This window comes from Lycorma delicatula, chromosome 9 (assembly GCF_047948215.1).
Source record: "Lycorma delicatula isolate Av1 chromosome 9, ASM4794821v1, whole genome shotgun sequence".
NCBI lineage: Eukaryota > Metazoa > Arthropoda > Insecta > Hemiptera > Fulgoridae > Lycorma > Lycorma delicatula.
The window spans coordinates 22,296,340-22,318,870 of NC_134463.1; the positions used below are offsets into that span (position 1 = coordinate 22,296,340).

Genomic DNA, 22,531 nt, shown 5'->3' on the forward strand with positions numbered 1-22,531 from the left:
GTTCTTATCTAGAATAGTCAACAAAAGATTTGTGCACCACTTACCCATAACGACGCTTAGGCACTCAACGACAACGGGATCGACTTTGTAGAAACATTATCAACCAGGAGTGCGGGACCGAGTCAATGGCCTTCCTGTAGTCTATATAACCAGTATATAGGCTGCCCCGACTGTTCTTTGCCGTTACATAGATAACGCTATCAATCACTAGCTGCTCTTTGCAGCCCCTACTACCCTGACGACACCCTTTCAGCTCCTCAGCTAAGATCAGATGCCTCTCAAGATGCTTATTGATTTTGGCAGTGAGAGCAGAAGTATAAAGCTTATATATTGTAGGGAGACAGGTAATAGGTCTGTACTTGTACGGGTATGCCTTCGCAGTAGAAGATTTCGGGATCAGATAGGTCATCCCCTGGGTGAAAAAGGTCGGCATTAGACTTGCATCTTGCAAGATGGCAGAGTAAAATTCTGCAAGACACTTGTGAACAGAAGAAAAGCGCTTGTACCAAAAGTTATGCACTCAATCAATCCCAGGCGCCTTCCAATTATGGGTTTTCCTAATTGCCTCCTGTACATTTTCTAGAGTGATTAAATGATCTACCATTGTCTGGACTCTTATCAACTCGTTTTCGTTCCTACGAATCCACCTTGCTCCACTGTTATGCTGTGAGGAACACGACCAAAGCGGGCCCCAATAACCCAAGACCTCCTCACTAGTAGGGGACGCGTTCGCCTGAGGTTGTTGCTGAGGTGAAACCTGCAACCGCTTATACAGCTCCTTTTGATTGGTACGGAACAAGTGAGCTTGTTCCCGGCGCATGTTACTCTGCCGATACCGCCGCAGCCGACACGGCAGTACCATCAATCGTTGCTTTAACAAATCCAGGATTTCATGGCCGGTGGTGTTTTCCGGGTTCTCATATGTTCGGATTGTCGACTCCGCCGCCGATCGGATCCTTCCACTGGGGTTAGCAGATGTTAAGAAACTGGACAAACGACCAATCTCTTTTCTCAGCTTATCGACTTTCCTACATAGTCTCTCCTCCCAAGGTGGACGCTGGCCATTCGCTTTGACTGCCGTGATCGCACCGATGTACACTAACTCATGGAGCTTAGTTATGGAGGATACTAATCTTACTTTTTCTTCAAGAATCTCATTAATAAGGCTCACTACGTTCCTCGTTCCGCAATTAACCCTCAGCCTTGGTATACGCTGTCTGGCCGACGGATCCATACCACCATACAGCATCTCGTTCTCAGCAAATTGATCGGAGAGGGGATTGTCGGCTCTTATCGTTTCTTCTACAGCACTTTCATCCGAAGATGGGCTGGACAACAACCCTAACTCCCTAGAAACATTAGCTCGGATTAACGCCACCACATCCGCATGAACCCTATTAGACTTAAAAAGGATCTGCGCTGATCCAGGATGTTTTGGACAAACTTACATCGTAGCTCAGGGAACTTCTCAACCATCGCTTGGTGCAGCGGAACACTACACGGTTTCATGTCCGATTCCATTTTTGTTATAGTTAGGTAGGTACGGTAAAGGAAGGCATTATGTTCATCTGTCCATTTAAACCGCTTTCTACCCCGGGGTTCTACAGCACTGAGTGACTGAACTTCAGCCACAATAGAAGCCACAGAAGACGTTCCAGGCCTTGTGGTACCATTAGGTGAGGCGCGGCGCCTCACCTGGGGTGAGGAGTGCTGGAGCGATGGCGGCCATCGCTCCAGCACTCCTCACCCCAGACTGAACATCACGACGGCTCTGAAGGGTGTCAGCCCGAACACCCTACCGCCCCGGGCATTTATTCACATCGTTGTACTCCATTAATTTTCAAAACAAATGGGTAACAGGATAAGCTCCTGCGGGCAAGGCTCCGACACCTCTAAAAACGGCCGTCCCTAACATGGGAAACTGATGCCGCCCAATCTGGAACAAACGCGTTGGTTTTAAAGTACCTGTTATGGTCCGCGGGTGGGCCTTTGAAGAACACCACCTACCCTGTATATCTACAAGGCCTTCCTCTATCCGCCACCTTGAGGACGTGCCCATAGGGGGACAGGATCCCCCCTGGGTTATTATTATTATTATTGACATTTATTATTGTTGTAGTTGTGATTAATATTTGTTTATTGTAGGCATTTATTATTATTATTGTTTGCTGTTGTCATCATTATTATTGTGGTTGTGATTACTATTTTTGTTTTATTACTGTTGTGTATTTTTATTATTATTATTATTGATTTGTCTTGTTTTACTTTTATTTTTTAACTAATAAATTGTAATTATATAAACATTTTCAACTGTTTGTCTCTCAATATTCTGATTCGACTGTGAACACACGACAATATATTTGTAAATGTGGAGTTTCTGAAGTGATCTATAAATATATTATGTATTACAATAAAATATTTACTTATTCTATTATTTTTTATTCTTCAAGAAAAGTTGATGATAAATAGAATTAACACTTTGTGTTAAATATTGTATTTATATACTTGAGAAGATAAGTTGTCTTCACAATAATAATCGTTAATGTACATCTTCACCTGATTTCTACATATTGTTCTTTTAAAAAGTGATTTTTTTTTTAATACATACTTTTTTATTTTACAGACAAGTAGTGTTGATTTGGTCTCAATATTAAGTCATTAATTCTTTAGTGATCTGTTGTAATACTGATCTGAGCATTTTATTTATAATTTTATTTTTGTGTAGTAATGTAAAACATAATATTTTATGTCTGCTGATAAGAGATAATTTTGTATAAACGAAAAGAACTAGCTATAATTAATTATTTTCCATTTAGTTGTAAGTTAATTTGACATCTTTTAAATAAGTGATAAATTTTCAAGTTAAAATTTTATTTTTGTGCTGAAATTTATCTCATACCTGCTGTAAAATCAGCTACTGAGATGCCATGTTGTGGGGGGAAATAAAATTAACCTTTTTAAAAGAATAAAACTGATTATTAAAATGAAAAATAATACTACAAAGTTCTTTAAAACTGATTTTTTAAAATCAAATTAAAAACCAACTTACTTTTGATACAGTCACTTTCATCAAGTTTAGATTTAAAGAATATGTTAATATATTTTATTTTTTAGTGTGTGTTTTGATGTCTGTTTTACTTTTATTTAAAATACGGATTGGCAAATGAAAAAAGGTGTTTAGAAGATGTTAAAAAACATGTTTCTTGATAAAATTACTAAAAGGAATACAAAGTAATAATGGTGACTAATTAACTGTGACCGAACATAAGCTACAGATATCTGAAATAATGGGTTACTTTTCTAGTTTTACAATTAATTTCCTTGAATTTTTTTTAAAAAAATATTTTGAATATTGGAGAATGATTTTAATGTCAATAATCCTATACTAAGTAACGATTGCAACAGACAAAAAAATATTTTCATCATCTATATGAACGTGTAAATTTTTCATTTAAAAAAAAAAAGTTCTTTTTAAGTTTGGGTAACATCGCAAAAAAACTTTCTATGGGATCCCACCAGAGGAACTTCCATAATTTTTTTTAAATAGTGGCTTTTAAACATGATTAAGGGTTAAACATACACTAAGGAAAAACCTTATTCACTGAGACAGACTTATTTTCAAAAGTAAAATCCAAAAATTTGTTAAAAAGTTTAAATTGCTTAAAAATGTTTAATATTTATCCCAATTTTTTTTTTAAGTTAGCATTAACCTAATAATCTTGTAAAAAATTAAAATTGGGTGGGTCTTTCATACATAATACATGAATGGGGAAAATTCAAGATAACATACAAATTGCTTTTGTGTATACTAAAGTAACATGAAAAGAGTATATTATGAGCGGTTAACAGAAAATTCATGTTTTTACTTTCCCATCTAGATAACGCTACAGCTCTAGAAGGGAAAATATTGTAATCGGATTTTGACTTTTGATACCTAAGGAACCCAAAAAACTAGATGGAAATTTTCTGGTTGTTAATCATCGTGTGTGTGTGTGTGTGTGTGTGTGTATGTTTGCCTCTGTCACCTTATATCTTTGGAACTACTGGACTGATTTTGACCAAACTTGGTCAGATTACTTCTATATATGGGGCATTGATGCCATTAAATTTTCATTTTAAAAGGTCAAGGGGGAGGCTGTAAAGCAAGGTCACTTTCAGTATCTCAAGATTTCACCTAATTAAGGTCATATTTTTCTTAGACACATTATGCTAACAAATAAAAAATAACAGTTTCTGCAAAAAAAATTTTTTGCAAAATCGCACCTCCACCCCCAAAAATGCTGTTGTAGTTGGCTGCTGTGTTGTGACATCACAGGTGAGTGGAAGAGCTAAATTAATGAATAATATTTAAAGTGTACAAAAGTAAGTTGGTCTGGCTAGGTCTCGAAATCACCTGGTTGACTCAGTAGCTGGTGTGTTAAGCCTTCCCAGTTACACCATTCTGGCAACCATGTAAGTAAAATTTGTTCTATGTAACTTGTGAAATTACATTAGTTTAGTTAGTGCCAACTGTTGCCGCTATTACTGCACACACACGCATTAAATATTGTATGCGTGCGTGCTTTAGTTAGAATCATTGAATTAAATAAACAAAAAAAATATTGTGTTTAATTAAAATAATAGATATTTTAAATTAAGCTGTTGTGTATGCCATGCATCAGAAACAACTGTCAGCTTTTTTTTTTTTTTTTTTGTAGGTGCATGTTAATATAAAATGTAATTACTTATGGATTTATCGTAAAGCAATAACTAATAGATTGTATTCAAATATATATGTATTTTTACTGCTAATATGCTGTTATTACAGAAGTGTTCATTACTGTTTATTATATTTGCATGTGATCTTTTTCTTTATGAACAGACAGCTATTCTACTTTTTTTCCAAGAATATTCTCATTTTTCTAAATTTCTTTCATATTACATTAATGACAGAATAATTTTTTTTTGTATTGCAAATTTTCGAAACTACAAACTTAGCCATATTCATTACTGTCTTTTTAAAAACCTTACAATAATAAAGTTTTCAGTTCCTCTCACCATTTTGTTACTACAGTGTTTGCTGTTCCCTTGTCATCATCAGCTGATGTTATTGCTGGCCTTTTTTTTAGACAGAATTATTGAAAATGTAAAAAAGCATACCAGATCTGAATTCTTTCAGTTAGTTTCGTACAGATACCATCAGGTGTTTTTCTGTTTACATATTTCATAATGCTTGAGATTTTGTAATGTTGATAAATTTATAACTATTTAATGGTTAACAAATGATGTTGAGTATGTTGCTCTGTAGAGGTCTGTTAAAATGTTTTTTGTTTATTTGAAGCTGCTTCCTGTTTGATCGATGTTAGAATATTGTACAAAGTAGTTCAGTTTATGTTTGGTAATTTTGTTTTATGTTTTGTTTTGTTTATTGTTCAGAAGAGCAATAATTGCACCTAGATTTTTTTTTTTAAATTTATGAGCGATTTTCTCTGAATTTTTATATATGTATTTTATGTGATGTATTTTTTTTGTTATCATTTCTTTTTATTTTGCTTTATTTATTGTATAGGTGTGCCATTCAGTTATGTCCATTTGTATGCGCTCAGTGTTAAATGTTGTTAGTTTCTTCTACATGGTCAACTAACATAGATTTGTATAATTGACCATCAATCAACTTCTGAAAACTGTTAACTGTTATTTTATTTGAAGTTGATTAGTTTGGGTTGTCATGAATATGAGTTTCTGTATACTTTAAAAAGTTTTTTTGTTGCTTGATTTCATGATGCTGAAAAAAATATATTTGTTTACTGTATTCATATTCAGTGTAAGTTTAATTTGTGGTACATTTTGTTTATGCATATTAATAATTATTTTGTGTTTTCTTGGTATAATCAGATTGTCATCAACATTTATATCTGTCGATATATATTTTTTTTAAGCTTTTTTTTGTTGATGAATGCATTTGTATGTTCTATTTATTTAACAGTTAACAACAAATGAATTTTTTATTATGTGAAAATTAATTGGTAATTTTTTGTTTGTTTGTTACAGTCTCTGGTTATGTACATTTTCATTATCCATATCTGTGTGTGCCACATTGTTACTGCCTTTCTCCATTGTCAGTAATGAAATACTGTTGTTATACCCGAGCAGTTACTACGTTAAATGGTTAAATCATTCTTTAATACAGGGTAATTAACATATATACATTTGCAACTTTAAATGATTTAAGAGTTAACACTGTGATATTTTATTACAGTAAATATATACATTTTGATAAATATATATAAAGTTTTATATATTAATATATAAATTTATTTATTGAATTTAATAAACATATAAGTTAAATGTTAAATAAATAAACATATATAAAGTTTGATAAATATAAGCAATAAATTTTCTTGTTACAATATAAATCTTATTTTGCAACCTTCATTATAATGGTAGTTTCTTTCATCTTACATCTGGCAATTTTTGTCTTGAACAGAGCAAGATTGACAATTTTTACTTAAAATATTCATCTTTCTTTGGAAATGATTACTACTTTTATACCAGCAGTTATTAAAATAAAAAAATGAAACATTTTGAAAATTGTGACTATCTCTTTGTTACAACTGCTTCTGATTGAAACCAGTATTTCTGCAAATATAGATCAATTTTATTATTGATAATTACCCATATAACCAATGTTCGTATTCATAAATGAATTACCAGAGTAATAAAACTTCAGAATATAGAGATGTGTTTTAATTGTTATATTATTTTCGGTCATGATTTTTAAGTATAATTTACTGGGCTATTAATGAGTAATAATTTTTTTTTTCATTTGCATCTGTTCATGTGTTACAAATAGTCAAATTAAGCACACCATGAAATAATGTAACAGTTAGTCAAATGTGCTTTGTGTTGGTATGTAGTGCTAATAACCTTGTTTTTGCAACTGTGTGTGTGTGTGTGTGTGTGTGTGTGTGTGTGTGTGTGTGTGTGTGTGTGTGTGTGTGTGTGTGTGTGTGTGTGTGTGTGTGTGTGTGTGTGTGTGTGTGTGTGTGTGTGTGTGTGTGTGTGTGTGTGTGTGTGTGTGTGTGTGTGTGTGTGTGTGTGTGTGTGTGTGTGTGTGTGTGTGTGTGTGTGTGTGTGTGTGTGTGTGTGTGTGTGTGTGTGTGTGTGTGTGTGTGTGTGTGTGTGTGTAAATTAGTTTATTTGTGCCTACATCAGCCTGTGCACAAAACTTATGCCAGGTATTAAAATTAACACTTGATATATACTGTACTCAATCATTTAATTAGATTAAATATCTATTTTTTTACTTCTGTTTGTTTTTAGGATTATGGAACCTTGTATTTTTATTTTCGAATCTTTCTCTTTTCATATTTCTACCGTTTGCATACTTATTTACTGAATCTGAAGGATTTTCTGGATATCGAAAGGTAAGTAAACATGTAAACATGTATTTTAAGTGTACTAGTCATTAAGTCTTTTGTCACCAGTCTTTCATTATTTAGTTATTTTTGTTTTTTACTAAAAAAAATTCAAAATTTTTTAAGAAATTTTTTATACTTTATCCATGGATGTTTAAAAAAAACACGTAGTATTTTGCAAATTAGTTACTCGCATCTGATTAAATTCATACTGTTGGATATTTTTTTATGATGAAATTTTAAGTGCAACTAAATTATGGTCTTTACATACATACGTACATCAAGAATTAAATTAAGAAAATAGTCTGCATTCTTTGTTGGGCTTTTGATAATCAAAATAAATAATAACTTTCAAATTTACAGTTTTGAATTCACTTTTCTGTGAGGTCACAGGAAGCAGACTTGATCAACAAGACATAGTGCACAGAATTAAAAAATTCACTTTTATATGCATTATAATTGCTTGTACTTAATACTTTATTAGATTTTAAAATGAAATAGAATAATTGTTTCTTATGTTTTCTTATAGCTTTTTATTTTAAAAAATTGGTGCCTGGTTTATGAAAAGTAAATACTTTTTGTATGTATAGATCCTCATATATGTTAACTTTATTTGAATTTCTTTGTTTATATATTATTTATTAATTGTTTCTTTTGTTTTAGGGGGTAATGTCCCGTATTTGTGAAACCTCAGTTGTACTAGTTTTATTAGGTATTGCTATGCTTGGATTAACATACATCTTTTCAAATGTGATTGATAAAGACAAATCTAGCATACATTCTCTTCTTAGTAAGTATTTTTGTTTTGACTTTTTTATATATGGAATTACAAATAAAATCAAAACATTCAATAGTTTTAATAGCTTTCCATTCACTTTATCTAGGAATTTATTAATATTTTTGTATAATGAAGAGAATTTATAAATTTTATGTTAACAAAAGATTACCATATATGTTATTAAATTTTCACAAACTTATTAAAAAATCACAACAGCTTTTTTAAACATAGTAGTACCAGTGTATTTATATATATTCAATGTGTATTCTGTTCGTAAGACCTGAGGAAGGTATTATGTATCGAAACAACTGTAGTAATTTTTAAAATAAATTTGTGAAAATTAATATAACATAATTGGTTGTTTTCTTTTGTTATGATGGATTTTCATATTTGGATTAATTTTATGTTATTATACTGATTATTATACACATAGTATTTTTAATAGCACTTTGCAGTTTGATTGCTACAAAGCAAAAGAGTCAGAAAAATCATAGCTTCTCTTAGGCTTTGCAGAATTCAATTATGTTGTTGTGATAGATAGTAAATTTAAAAAAATGTATAATAATATTGTTACAACATATCGGTTTATAATTGCATGTTTCAAAACTTTAGAGTGATTAGTAACATAGACAAGGTTACTTCCTTTGGAAGGCCACACAAATAAGTGAAGTTGCTGAACATTTTTGACTCTTTTATTAGAAGCCTAAAGACATGGAATTCCTCTCTATAAGGTAAAATAAAATATCACTCTCTATAATGTGAATATAAAAGTAAAAAAAAATTAATTTAATATCAAAAGTAGGTTTGTGTGTGGCACATGCATTTGTGTGTATGTAGTTTTTGTTTGTTTTTCCAATTAAATATTGAATTAATAAATAATTGGCAGTTATAGTTTTTTAACATTTTTGTATATGATTTTTCAAAAATAGTATTCAGAATATGCACAGATCACCTCCTCAATACTTTTATGATAATTAAAAAAACCTCATTACAGTATCAGTCTGCCTTTCAGCTTTTTAATTTTTAGTAGATTTTTGTCCAGTGATTCAAAGATACAACACACCAGTCTACAAACAGTACAACCAACAACAGTAAACATAGATGTTTATAGGTCCTGATGATTGACTAAAGTTATCCATTGGAAGCTCCTAAAATATCTTTTATATGAACAGTAATTCTAAACATTAGCTTTAAAAAATTCATAAGTTTCCTAGATATTGTAATTACTTCCCCTGGTAGTTACTATCTAAATTTAGACATTTATTCTATGACACCATTTTTTACAGACTCTCATCAAAGGACTATGTTGCCAGTACTAGCCAGTTGGTAACATCATCCATGAGCTCCTTAACGCTTTCAAAGTGTTGAATAATCAAATGGATGATATATTTGTGAACACATTAGTCTAGAGAAATAATTGAAAATTTCCCACTTAGCTTAGAACTTTTGGTTAGAAATGGATCAAAGAAACCCTTTGTTATAGCCTGTGAAATAGAGCTGTACGTTATTTATACAGAGCAGTATCCTTCATGAGTATCATCTTGCAACACTCTGGTGATCATGAATGAATATATATATATATATATAATATATATATATATATATATTATATATATATATATATATATATATACATACAAAATCAATTGAATCACACATTTGTTTCTGTATTTATTTTCAGATTTATGGAGTTACTATCTTCCTTTCCTTTATTCATGTATCTCATTTCTTGGTGTCGTTACACTATTATGTAAGTATTTTATTTGTCTTTATTTACTTGAACATAAAAATTTAGTTAGCATTATATTAATATAATTTTTAGATCGTAGCCTATAAATTTTGAACTAGTGAAATTTTTATAAGAATCATCACTGCCCAAAAAATTATGCAGATTTTTATTTAAAATTCATGCATGATGTAGTTGTTAAGAAACTCATTTTTTTAATTTTATCAAAAAATGTTTACTATTTTAACTTGTTGTATACAATTGATGAAATGTTATACCATTTAAAGGCAAATGTGCACATGATTCCTTTCATCTTTCTGATTCCTTTCATATAAGTCCTTTCATCTTTTTGAAAGGACATAGCTTATTTAATTTTAAAAATAATTTCACTTGTAAATAATTTCTTGTTGTATATTTTTTTCTGTTTATGTTGTCTGGTTATTTTATTACAAAATAAGATATAAGGATTTTATTTTTCATTATTTTTCTTTTATTTCAATATATATGTTGAAAGTCCAACTTAATGAAATATGCTCTAAAATTCTTTTTTTTTAATGATACTGAATCAAATTCATCGAAACAAACTTATTTTTTTAAAATCATAGTATTCTCAATTGCTCTCACCTTTCCAAAAATAAAAGATCACCAAATAGACTGAAAAAAGTAAGAAAAAATAATTGTTACAACTAAGTAAATTTGATTTTTTTTTAGTGAAAGTTGGATAATAGGAATTTATGTTAATGACAAACTTATTGATTGAACTTTTATTTGTATACTCCAATTTATCACACCTATGAGTAATTAATATAATTTTTTAGGTTTTAATGGTAGTATATTATGGTTAAAGAAGCTCAGTAATCAATTGCCAGTTCCATATATATTTTCCAGATAATAAGGTAATATGATACTTAGTTTTCTTTGTGAATAATTATTTTAAAAACATATTAACAATGAGAAAAAAATGGTAACATTTAATTGATTCATGTAATTACTGAAAAGTTGCTATTTTTTAAGTAGTGATCTGGTTAGGTTTCAGTTAATCACACATCTCAGGAATGGTCGACGTGATACTGTACAAGACTGCACTTCATTTACATTCATACATATCATCCTCATTGATCCTCTAAGGTAATACCTTCTGGTGGTTCCAGTGGCTTAACAGAAAAGAAAGAATATACTTGTATTTTCACTTATTAGGAAATGATTCTGAATTTGTATTCATTTTTTTTTTAATTCCCCTGCATGAAACAGTATTGGAATTTGCACAAGTAAAATTTTATTAGAAAATCTTATCCAATGGATAAAAATAATTATAAATAAAACAAAATAAAATTAATATTATTTATTTATTGCATTTACCATCTAATTATCAGTTTCTGATAAATTTTATTTTTACTGCAGTCACTGTTTGATTATTGCAAGCTAAATGTTTTTTTTAGTTGTTTCATGCAATATATTTTTTTTATATTTGAAGAAAAGTGTTATAGTTTAATTTTATTATTCCAGTGTGCACACCATTAGGATTTGCTCATCTTTTTGGAATTGTTAGTGGCTCATTAGTGAAACCACAATTTTTAAGAGACCTGAATGAAGAATATTTTGTTGCAAAAATGGAAGAAAATTGTTTGAGGCGACGGTATGTATTATAAAAAGACAAGAAATATATTGCATGTTGTAACAAAGTAACTGATATTTTTATTTTGGGTTTTTTCTTAGTCATTTAAATTGATTTGATAGCATTTTTTTTTTCTAGTTGTTAATAAACAAATATTTGATTTTCTTTGAATCGTACCAGTGATTATATTGTGTGGTTGATATTCTCTCGAAATTAAATTTTTTAAATATTTCAAAACTTCCTTTTCTATGAATTTTAGTCCTAGAACATTTATTATGATGCTCTCAAAGAGTAATTAAAAGAATGGGTTATAGCTCACTCATTAAACACTCACCATTAGAATTAAATGGTCATATATATAATATACTGTCCCTAGTCACTCTATTATATACCGTTCTTACCAAATTACTTAGAAAACAATAAATGTTTATTTAGTGGAGAATCTTTTGAGCTTCGGTTTTACTGAAATTCATTATTAATGCTGTTTAGTTAACATATACATAATAAACAAAAAAATGAAACTTATACTTGTAATAATCAGTTTAACAGAATTTGGAATCTAAGTTTGAACTGTTTTAACTTTGTCAAAAATGATAAAATTTATATATATATGATTTTATAAGAAGTGAATCATTAAAATTTGTAGAAATCTGTAGGAAAATACTTTTTACTCTCTTTTTATGTGTATGGAATTTCTTAGTTTTATAACTTTTGATGTAATGTACTATGAAATAATTTGTTAACATATTTAAAATACAATTTCTTTTATGTATTCAAATTTCAGGTTGTTTTGGTAATCATTTTGCCGAAAATGTATGTTTAAAAAATATACATCTAATAAATTGTAAAGAACTAGTTTTTTGACTATTCATGTCAGTTTAGACTGATTTCATTTATATGCAATACATATCACATTTACAGAAATAATATAATTCTTATGATTATTCATTGTTTAACAAATGAAATCGGACCAGTAAGAATTTTGTAACAAATTTTTCTATTTTTTGCTTAAACGTTGTTTATTATCTATTATTGTATATTTGTCACATATATTTAACATGTATTTTTTTTTAAAGAAAATTCTAAATTAGTAACAGATTTTGATAGTAGAAATATAGTGTCTTACCTTTTTTGATATCAGTATCGTTTTTTTAAAAACAGTTTTATTTATATTTCAGAAATTTTTGTTTTTTGAGCAGAAGAAATGATATATATGAGACTCTAACCGTACGGTTTACAATTTTATTCTGATTTTTTTTGGATATGTAATTAATCATGTAATCAAGAAATTCATTAACAGTGATTAATGCTTGAGGCATTAACTTACCATAATTTTTGTGAAAGTTATTAAAGAGGTAGAATAGTTCCCTTTTATGGATTGATGGTGAAATTATACACAACTGGATAGTTTTGTTTTATTTTTGCCCTTTAATATCCTTAATTCATCAGCTGTCTGTAAATTTACTTCTGCCTAATTCTTAAAATCTTTATAACATTCTCATCATATTTCCAGTAGTTAGTTGCAATTGTTTCCTTCATGTTAATCTATTGAGTACTGTTGGTACATTGTACCAGTATGACTGCATCATATCATATACCGTACTTGCACACACATACATGCACATGCACACAGCCTAATAACAAATACAGATTGTTTCCAGTTGCACTTTACAAATAATATAAATAATAACAGTTGCCAGTCTACATCATATATTTACACAATGAAAAATATTTTTAATATTCTTTAATATTTCACTTCAAATTATTATTTTTAATTTATTATAATGTATAGAAGTGTATAGAGCTTACAGAAGTTACAAAACTTTATTAGGCTTAACAGAGGACTAGGAAGTTTAAGTGTGCATATTGTAATCCACTCTAATTTTTTACTTGTAGAATAATTTTAAAACAATTTTTATTTCAAAAAAAAAGTACAAGTTCATGAAATTCTAGATAAATTGTCTTTTTTTATCTTTATAGGTATCTGTAACCATTTCTAATTTTGGTTCTCAGTGGATTAAGTCATATTATAATGTCTTTAATGTTTATTTTTGAGTTGTGTGAATCAGTTGTAGGTAAACTCTACAGTTTACTGAAACTGAGTTAAAAATAGTAATGGAACTGTAAACTCAGTTTCAGTGTATTTGAAGCAGTAGAATAGTAATAATTAGTTCATATCTCAGAAAACATAATATTTTTTTTAATTCTGGCTTTTACTTATAAATTTTTGTTTTATTTCTGATACATGATATTTTATTTTCAGTTTTAAAGTCAGTATTGATTAATATTAATTTATATTTTATACAAAAAAGAATTTTGCTTGTTTATTGTATTATTATTTTTTATAAAAGAATAAAGAATCACCTTTGTTTTTTCCACATTTCTGGATCTTTAAAAGTTGTGTGTTGCAGAAACTAGATTGGTGTGTAATTTTCAGTACAGAAAGTCCCCTTAAATGGTTCCCGCAGGCAGGAAAAGTCAGAAATATAAATGTGATCAGAAAAGTCAGGAAAAATTGCAAAAAATTTCAGAGTATTACATTTTTGCTACCAAATTAAGATTATGTTAGTTATTAATAAAATATTTTTTAAGTAATCCCAAAATATATTTTATATACTTTCCTGGTGTCAGGAAGTGGCGACCCCATCACCCACCCAGCACATTGCAACTGTGTGCTTCAAGCAGCCACTAACATGTCCTGTTCTTACATTTCCCAATTATTCTTTTACACTAAAGGAGAAATATTCAAAATTGCAGTTAATTTTTTCACTGGTGAAATTTTAACAAAAAGTTTACATTGAAAAATGTTAGCAAAGGTTGTTAACTATTTTCTTGGAATTTCTCAAACCACCATAATTTTTTTTTGAATTCTAGATAATTAATTTTGCTTTTAAATGGCATCTAAAAATACTCTGTTTAATGACCAGTGGTTAGATATAAATTTACACCCAGAATTTAGTCAGTTGAAAAGAGGTAAAGATATGTAGAATGCTTTTTGTGATGTGTGTAAAAATCATTTTGAACTGGTCAGTATGAGCCGAAAGGCAGTGACTTCGCACAATAAAGGAAAGCAGCATAATTCTCAAGAAGAAATTCTCAGCCTTCTTTGAAAACCTTTTTATCTCCTAGTGGTACATCAATTTAGGAGACTAAAACTTTAATCGACAATTGTGGGAATGGTGGCTGTGGTACATCTGTGTTCTTTGCCTGAATCTTCTGATCAGAATAATAGCATTTCAGCTATTAACAGAATTACTTCATTTTGTTATAAAGACTGTTTCTAAAGTAGAGATTATGTGGGTTCTCAATGTAGTACAGAATAAGGTAATAAGTTCATGTGAAGATATTAGTGCAACTTTTAAAATTATGTTTCCTGATAGTTGTGTAGCTTCAAAATTCCAGCTTGGAGCTACTGAATGCTCTTATGTAATGACATAAGAGCAATAATCATGGCCTTGCTCCATAGTTTGATGACGTTATGCAAATATGTTCAAATAATAATGATAAAATATTTTTCAAGTAAATGTTAATAATGTTTGTTTTCTGTATAAAATAAGGTGTTTTGTTCTAGAGTTTTTTTATCTGCATTACTTTTAGTCACAATGATTTTAGTTTTCCTTTAAGTTGTGGCCATACATATATTTTTTGTTAAATTAAAATCTGTTTTCCTAGCATTTTTGTTGAAACAAAGTTATTAAACATTGTTTTTTGTTTACTTTGCAAAATAATGTAGACCAATTTTTGTGAAAAAAGTTTTAGCAATATTAGGTGCGAGCCAATTATTTTAAAAAATTGCTTTAGTTCATTTATTTTTAGTTAGGTTTTATTTCTTATTTGTGTTACTCTTAGTTGTCATGATGTTCATTTTTATGCAAGAAAGTTATTAAATATTGTTATTTTTGTACTTTGCAATGTAATTTACTGAAACAATCTATCACAAAAAAATAGCCTAATTTTAAATGTATATTGCAAAAAAAAAAATCTAAGAAATTAACTTTAATAATGAATATTAATAAATAATAAAAAAATACGTGAGTTGGGCAGCTATGGGGATTGTGGAGGCTGCAAAAAAAAATCTATATATTTTGCAGAGTAAATATTTGGAGTATATGACAGTAGCATAACATTAAGAATCAAGAAATTTTTACTAAATTTGTCAATGTGTACATTACATAAGCTCATTGAAATTGTTTGGTGAATCATAAATTACAATTTTTAGAATAGTTTTATATTTAGACTTAACTTATTTACTTTCTGTATGACGGTAAATTAATTATTATCCACAATTTAGTTATACAATTATTATCCACAATTTGCATAGATGACGCATGCGTGGTTTAATTGTTGTTATGTCTGTGCAGGTTTGATGCTGCTAGGTTAGCTCCATTATCGCTGCCCTGCCGTTAACCATGACTGCTCCGCTTTCTGTTTGCACCAAAGAAAAGCAACGTTCAGTGATCTGTTTTTTCTGGTCGGAAAGTGTATCAGGGGCCAAAATTCATCGAAGACTTTCGGTACAGTACAGGAACAGTATATTGCCACAACAGAGTGTCTACGAATGGATTGAAAAATTCAAAAATGGTCGCACAAGTGTTACGCATGATGAAAGAGCCGGACAACTGTTTACTGCCACAAATAAGGAAAACATTGAGCGTGCACGTGACATGGTTTTCTTAGACAGAAGAGTAACTATTGATGAAGTGTCACATCATCTGAAAATTAGTCGCTGTTCTGCCTACGAAATCATCCACAACAGACTTGGGTTTCATAAAGTCTGTGCAAGATGGGTCCCAAAACAAATCACACAGTTGCATAAACAAACGTGCTTGGACATCTGCCAAAAACATTTGGATCGCTATGGTAACAAACGGGACATCTTCTTAGACAGAATCATCACTGGTGACGAAACATGGATCCATCATTACGAGCCGGATAGTAAACGGCAGAGTATGGAATGGAAACATCCAAATTCGCCCTGCAAAAAAGTTCAAGACCCAACTATCCGCAGGAAAACTGATTCTTACGGTATTTTGGGACTAACAAGGCCCAGTACTGGAACATTATGAGGAAAGGGGCACGACAGTAAACAGTGCGTGTTACAGTGAGATGCTTACTGCCAAGCTGAAGCCTGCAATTCAAAACGCTGAGGACTGCTGTCATAAGGTGTTGTGTTGTTGCAAAACAATTGCCCATCCACGTACTGCTGCCCACACTGCTAAAACACTCCAGAAACTCAACTTTGAAGTACTGGCTCATCCTCCGTATAGTCCTGATCTTGCTCCTTCTGACTACCACTTGTTTGGTCCAATGAAAGAAGTGAAAGAAGCAGTGCATTCCTGGCTCACGACTCAACCGAAAACCTTCTTTTATGAGGACATCAGAAAGTTTGTGCATTAAAATTCAAGGGGACTATGTTGAAAAATGATGTACATGTAAGTTTCCTATTTATACTGCAATACAATTTATAACTACATTGCGGATAATAATTGACTTACCCTTGTATATTTGAAGCACATTTATACAACTAACTGTATATGAAAATATTTTCTGTATAAAATACCAACAATTAAAGCTATGATTATAAATTAAAGTAATTTTTTTTCTTTTTCATTAAAACATTTGTATAACTGCATGCCATTTGTCTATCTAAGTATTTAGAAATTTTCACTGAAGTTGCGTATCAGTTGTAAATTGTAAATAGTTTTTCTCTTTTTCATAAAATCATAAATCTAATTTTCTTTCACATAGATCATCTTTTGTTACAGTATTATTATTAATTTTAGCATTATTTGTGAATTTCTGTTGTAAAGATAATACCTGTTTATTTGCATCTTGATTGGAAGCAATTATTTTGTTATTTTGTTTTATTAAAACAAAAACATAAAATTGTTAAGGTTGCTCTGAATTGTTTTATTGTCTTGTTTTTAAAACTTTTTTCTGTTTAACGTCATTTAGAACGTGTTCTAATTTAAAAATCTGATAATTAATAAAATGCATATTGTGTATTTTAAGAAGTAGATTATATTTGTTATTTATTATTTAATTTAAAAAAAAAATGAATCAATTGTTTTTTATCAGATTGCAACAAGCTACAGCTACTGGTAAAACGTATTTATCCCCGCCACCAATGTTTATTCCAAGTTCTGTAAAACGTCACGGATCTTTAGATTTAAGTAATATAAATTTAGATGATGACAATGATGATGATATTCTTATGGTACTTCGTAATGGAGCTTTACAAGCCAGCCTTGGAGAACGGCTTTCTCAAGTTATCCAACGTAGAATGATATTAGGTGTGTTAAATAGCATAAACATTATATTTGATTATATACTTTAGTTTAAGTTTTTTTAATTTATTATAAAATTAATGTATAAATATTCTTGTTGTTAGTTTAATTTTGCTCTCCATTGAATAGTATCAATTTATAAATATGATACAATGTGGCTGCTAAGTTTATACATTGTGGTGTGATAGTATAAGTGGATGTACTAAAGCACATTTGTTTTAACAATCAGTAATACTGGTCTACTTGTCAAAGAAAATAAATTTGTATTATTGATTGAAGTAGAGAAAAATGATACAAAATTATAAATATAATTTTATTATATGCTTTTGTTTATAACTATATTGTGGTATTTATATGTTAAAATAAGATAAGTAACAAGAAGAAAATTGTAATATGTAACCTTTTTTTATGTATGTAATTCCAAAGATAACATTTATACCACACATTCACGTGCACATACACACACCTTTAATATAGTTATTTTTACCTATTTCTTTTAAATTTTTTGTTAATGTATATCAAATATTCTATATATATATATATATATATATATATATATAATATATATAATATGTATGTAGTAATGATCTCCAAGTATGAATGTAGTCATTTTTCTGTTACTTTCTTTTTTTTATTTATTTAAGCTGATTACAATAAGTAATCACCCAGGTTATCACAGAGATCCAAAAAGTCTGTATAAAGGCCTTTAAAATACACACAAAAAAAACTAGTTTGTATCTAGAAATTTCTTTTCAGGGATTATTAGTATAGGTAAATGTATTAATTGCATTAGTAGGTTGTTATTTTTTATGCCGCATACAGTGAAATCTATTATTTAGCTGTAGATTTCACTTTTTTTCTACCTTTTAGATGTGATATACTTTGTCATTAAGTCTGTCAGTATTGCATAATTATTAAGTTGTTTAAATTAAAATGTAAATTTCATTAAATTGTTGTTAGTTAAATTTCATTGTTAATTAATTTTCTTAAGTATTCAAAAGTTTTCAACTTTTTGAACCTATTGTCAGGCAATAATTTTGCTTTTCTGATCTCCTTGGATAGCAGTCATGTCTGGTAATTCAAGAGAAATAATTTGAGAGCATTTTAAAAGCTTTTTAAAATGATCTATCTCCTTAGACATGGTGCTAAAGCTTTATTTTGTTGTCATTTGGAAAATTTGCCACTTTCTTTGTGGAATTTAGTTAAGATACACAGATTCAATTACTCAATGATTCCAATTAAAGCACAGGGTATTCTGGGAATTAAATTGTCTCAGTTCATAAAGACACAAGTTATTAAACTTGACTAAAGATATTTTATTAGCTGCTCATCTTATACGTAACTTTTTCTCAAGTTTCATATTTGTTGTTTTCTCTGCAGTACTTTTTCTTCAAAACATGAGATAATGAAAAAATCATTTAACCAAACTCTAATTAATATGCAATACAGATTTTTATTTATAATTTTTTTTTTTAAATGATTAGTGAAACAAATTCTGTGGTTGCTCACAGATACATCAATTTTTATTAATTTTTATGTGTTTTTTCTTATTCATAATAATTAAAATACATTCATTTTATTTAAATTAGCTATACTTAGATGTGTTTGACTTTTTTAACAGATAAACAGCGGCAGATGTCGTTACTTAGAAGAAATATTTTGTATCCACTGGCAATGTTAACTCTTTTAGCAGTAACAGTTATAACAGTAGCAATGGTAGTGAGAAACACAATAGAATTATTAATTGGAATTAAAGCATTACCACTTAGTACTAGAGTGAGTTTAATTATCATTATTATTATTATTAGTATTATAATTATTTCAAAAATAGAAATCTATAATGTATGATGAAAATAAATATAAGATGTAAAAAAAAAAATCAAATATTCAAAATTATATTTCAGTTTGAATTCTGTACGCTACCAATAGAGCTATTTAACTGCAACTAATATCTCATTTATTGTATGACTAAGTTGTTTTTTGCTAAAACAAAGACATTTAGACAGAAAAATATTGTTTCAGATTGTTAAAGACTTTTGAAACTTTTAGATAACTTATGAAGTTTGGACAGAAAAATTTATGAGTGCTCAGAATGCTACAAATGATCAGATAATTGTATTACAGACACCCATAAATTCATGCCAAAGTCCCCATTATGAGAATGATAATGAATTTTTGTAGTGTGTGAAAAATACCAAGAATGACCAGGACTTGAACCTGGAACCTACAAATGGATGGTAGCCTTTCATCTGTATTAGTCACTACAAGAAAAATTAATGTATATATATATATATATATATATATATATATATATTTTTTTTTTTAATATAACTACCAATTTTAGTAATTTTAGTAATGGGAGTAGATTAAGTGCCAAAACTGTAATGGTTATAGCAATCTAACATAAGCCAAGTCTCTGTTGAAAATGATGTTGCCATTCTCAAGAATAATTAGTATTCTATGCAAATGTTACTAGAAAGTGAGGTATAAAGTGGTTTCCCGTTGTCTTCTTCTCTTTAATATAGTATAGCAAATCAATATGCGTGGCCCACTAATTGTATCTTAGGTTAGCTATCTTAGGTTTTTGATTTTGTAACTTAGGATTGTTATTACACTACCAGTCTTAGGATTGTTATTGTTGTTTTGTCTCTCTTTTTTTTCCTGTTTTACCTCCGGTAACTACCGTTTAGATAATTCTTCAGAGGATGAATGAGGATGATATGTATGAGTGTAAATGAAGTGTAGTCTTGTACATTCTCAGTTCGACCATTCCTGAGATGTGTGGTTAATTGAAACCCAACCACCAAAGAACACCAGTATCCATGATCTAGTATTCAAATCCGTGTAAATATAACTGGCTTTACTAGGATTTGAACGCTGTAACTCTCGACTTCCAAATCAGCTGATTTGGGAAGATGCATTAACCACTAGACCAACCCGGTGGGTTATACATGTTTTGTTCTAGGTTATTATTATAGCCTAGGGGCTAACATGTGAACTATTCTAGGGGATAATGAAATGTTATCTTATGTTTTATGATTTCTTAGGACCATCCATTTATATTCAAGTATTTGAATTACTTTAGTGTGTTTCTGCTATTATTGCAATTTGCTGCAAAGCAGAGTAACTTTATTATTTTCATTGACGTCTATAATGTGATATAACTTTGTTTATTACAACATATTTATTGTGTCTGGGTGATAATGCAAAATCATTTTTCACCCAGAAAACCAAAAAAAAAAAAAGTAGCCTACCGAAATGCAGGTAGTACTCAGCATGCACTTAAAAATGTGTAACAATAACATCTTCTGATACTGCAGATGTTAAATAATATAAAAAATAACATCTTCACTCTGTTCACAAATGGGCTTGGCTATGTAGTAAATAGCATTACTATCAGAGAAAGCAAATCCAGTTTGTCCCTATTACACTTCAGATATTTTACATCCATCACAGTCATAATAGAGAGTGAGAGAAATAGTGTATAGCAACAGATTAATATATTACCTCTTTTTTATTGACAAATGATTTTGTTTTGGAGTATATCACGATAGTAGAGTATTAAAATTAGCTTTTTCAAAAGTAATTAAAAAAGGGTGGTATTTTAAAATGTAACAAGATCAGTTAAAAATGGCTAAATTAAAGGAAATTATTAAAAAAAAATATTTTTCTCTATAGTTTTCAGTGAAATGTTTATGGATAAAAAAATTTCCCCCTTCTCCCTCTGCTTAAATGGCAGGTAAGTGTGAACTCATTGATTCTTAAACAAACTGTTCCAATTTTCATTGACTACTAATTTTTTCGTTATTAAAAAATTGGAACTACTTTTACAGAATTATAAAAGAAAAATCGATCTAAATTTAATTTAATAAATAATTAATCAATTTTTGCTTTTTTTGTCTTTTAGCAATTCACACTTGGAATATCATCATTATCAAAACTGGGTTTAATTGGGGCATCGGTTGAAGTTATGATGATATTTTACCTGGCTATTACATCATGTGTTGGCCTATATTCATTGCCACTTTTAAGGCATGTACGACCTTGTACAAATAAGACACCTTTGGATCATATTATTATAAACTGCAAATTGTTACTAATATTAAGTTCAGCACTACCAGTATTAGCCAGAATTTTAGGTATGTATATATTTTTATTTAGTATTTCAATTTTTTTTATCATAGCTTTAAAATGGATGATTTTTAGGCTATATCTAAAGCTGTCATTCCAATGTTGCCCTGTCAGTTTGCTGATGATGAAATGAAAGAAATGTCAAAAAATAAATACAGGAATTTATACAGAGACCACTAGATTGACTGTCATATCAAATATTCAATGTCTTATCAAATTAAATATAAATTGAAAACAGATTTAATATAATTATATATTGAAAATGTTATTTGTTTAATATCCCTTTTACTGTATTTTTTACATCAATTGAGTAAATTAGTGATGTAAAAAATAATGAATTTCTTTTTTGTATCATATGTTAACAAAATTTACCACCTGTTGATTACTTTTACAGCTGTAGTAAAAAATACTGCACACTAGTATTTTTATACTATGTCTTTTCATTCATAATTTTTTTTTATACAATTCCATATTTATGAAACATATTACATTTGTTATACTGTTCATAAATTAAAAATTTAGAAAAAAACATTCAAAAAAATTATTAAATTTACAAAAAACATTTTTTTATAAACTATCATTGTCTACTCATTTAAA

General features: G+C 29.2%; 1 protein-coding gene across 1 annotated transcript in view; it reads left to right on the top strand.

The window, feature by feature from the left end:
* lili (LMBR1-like protein lilipod) overlaps nucleotides 1–22,531 on the top strand; it is a 164,106-nt gene that overhangs the window by 127,434 nt on the left and 14,141 nt on the right. The window contains exons 3-10 of the mRNA XM_075375455.1: nucleotides 6,031–6,170; nucleotides 7,303–7,406; nucleotides 8,061–8,187; nucleotides 9,857–9,925; nucleotides 11,408–11,537; nucleotides 17,595–17,809; nucleotides 19,425–19,579; nucleotides 21,711–21,942. Of these exons, the coding sequence (XP_075231570.1) occupies nucleotides 6,031–6,170; nucleotides 7,303–7,406; nucleotides 8,061–8,187; nucleotides 9,857–9,925; nucleotides 11,408–11,537; nucleotides 17,595–17,809; nucleotides 19,425–19,579; nucleotides 21,711–21,942 (1,172 nt within the window). The remainder of the gene's footprint in view (nucleotides 1–6,030; nucleotides 6,171–7,302; nucleotides 7,407–8,060; nucleotides 8,188–9,856; nucleotides 9,926–11,407; nucleotides 11,538–17,594; nucleotides 17,810–19,424; nucleotides 19,580–21,710; nucleotides 21,943–22,531) is intronic.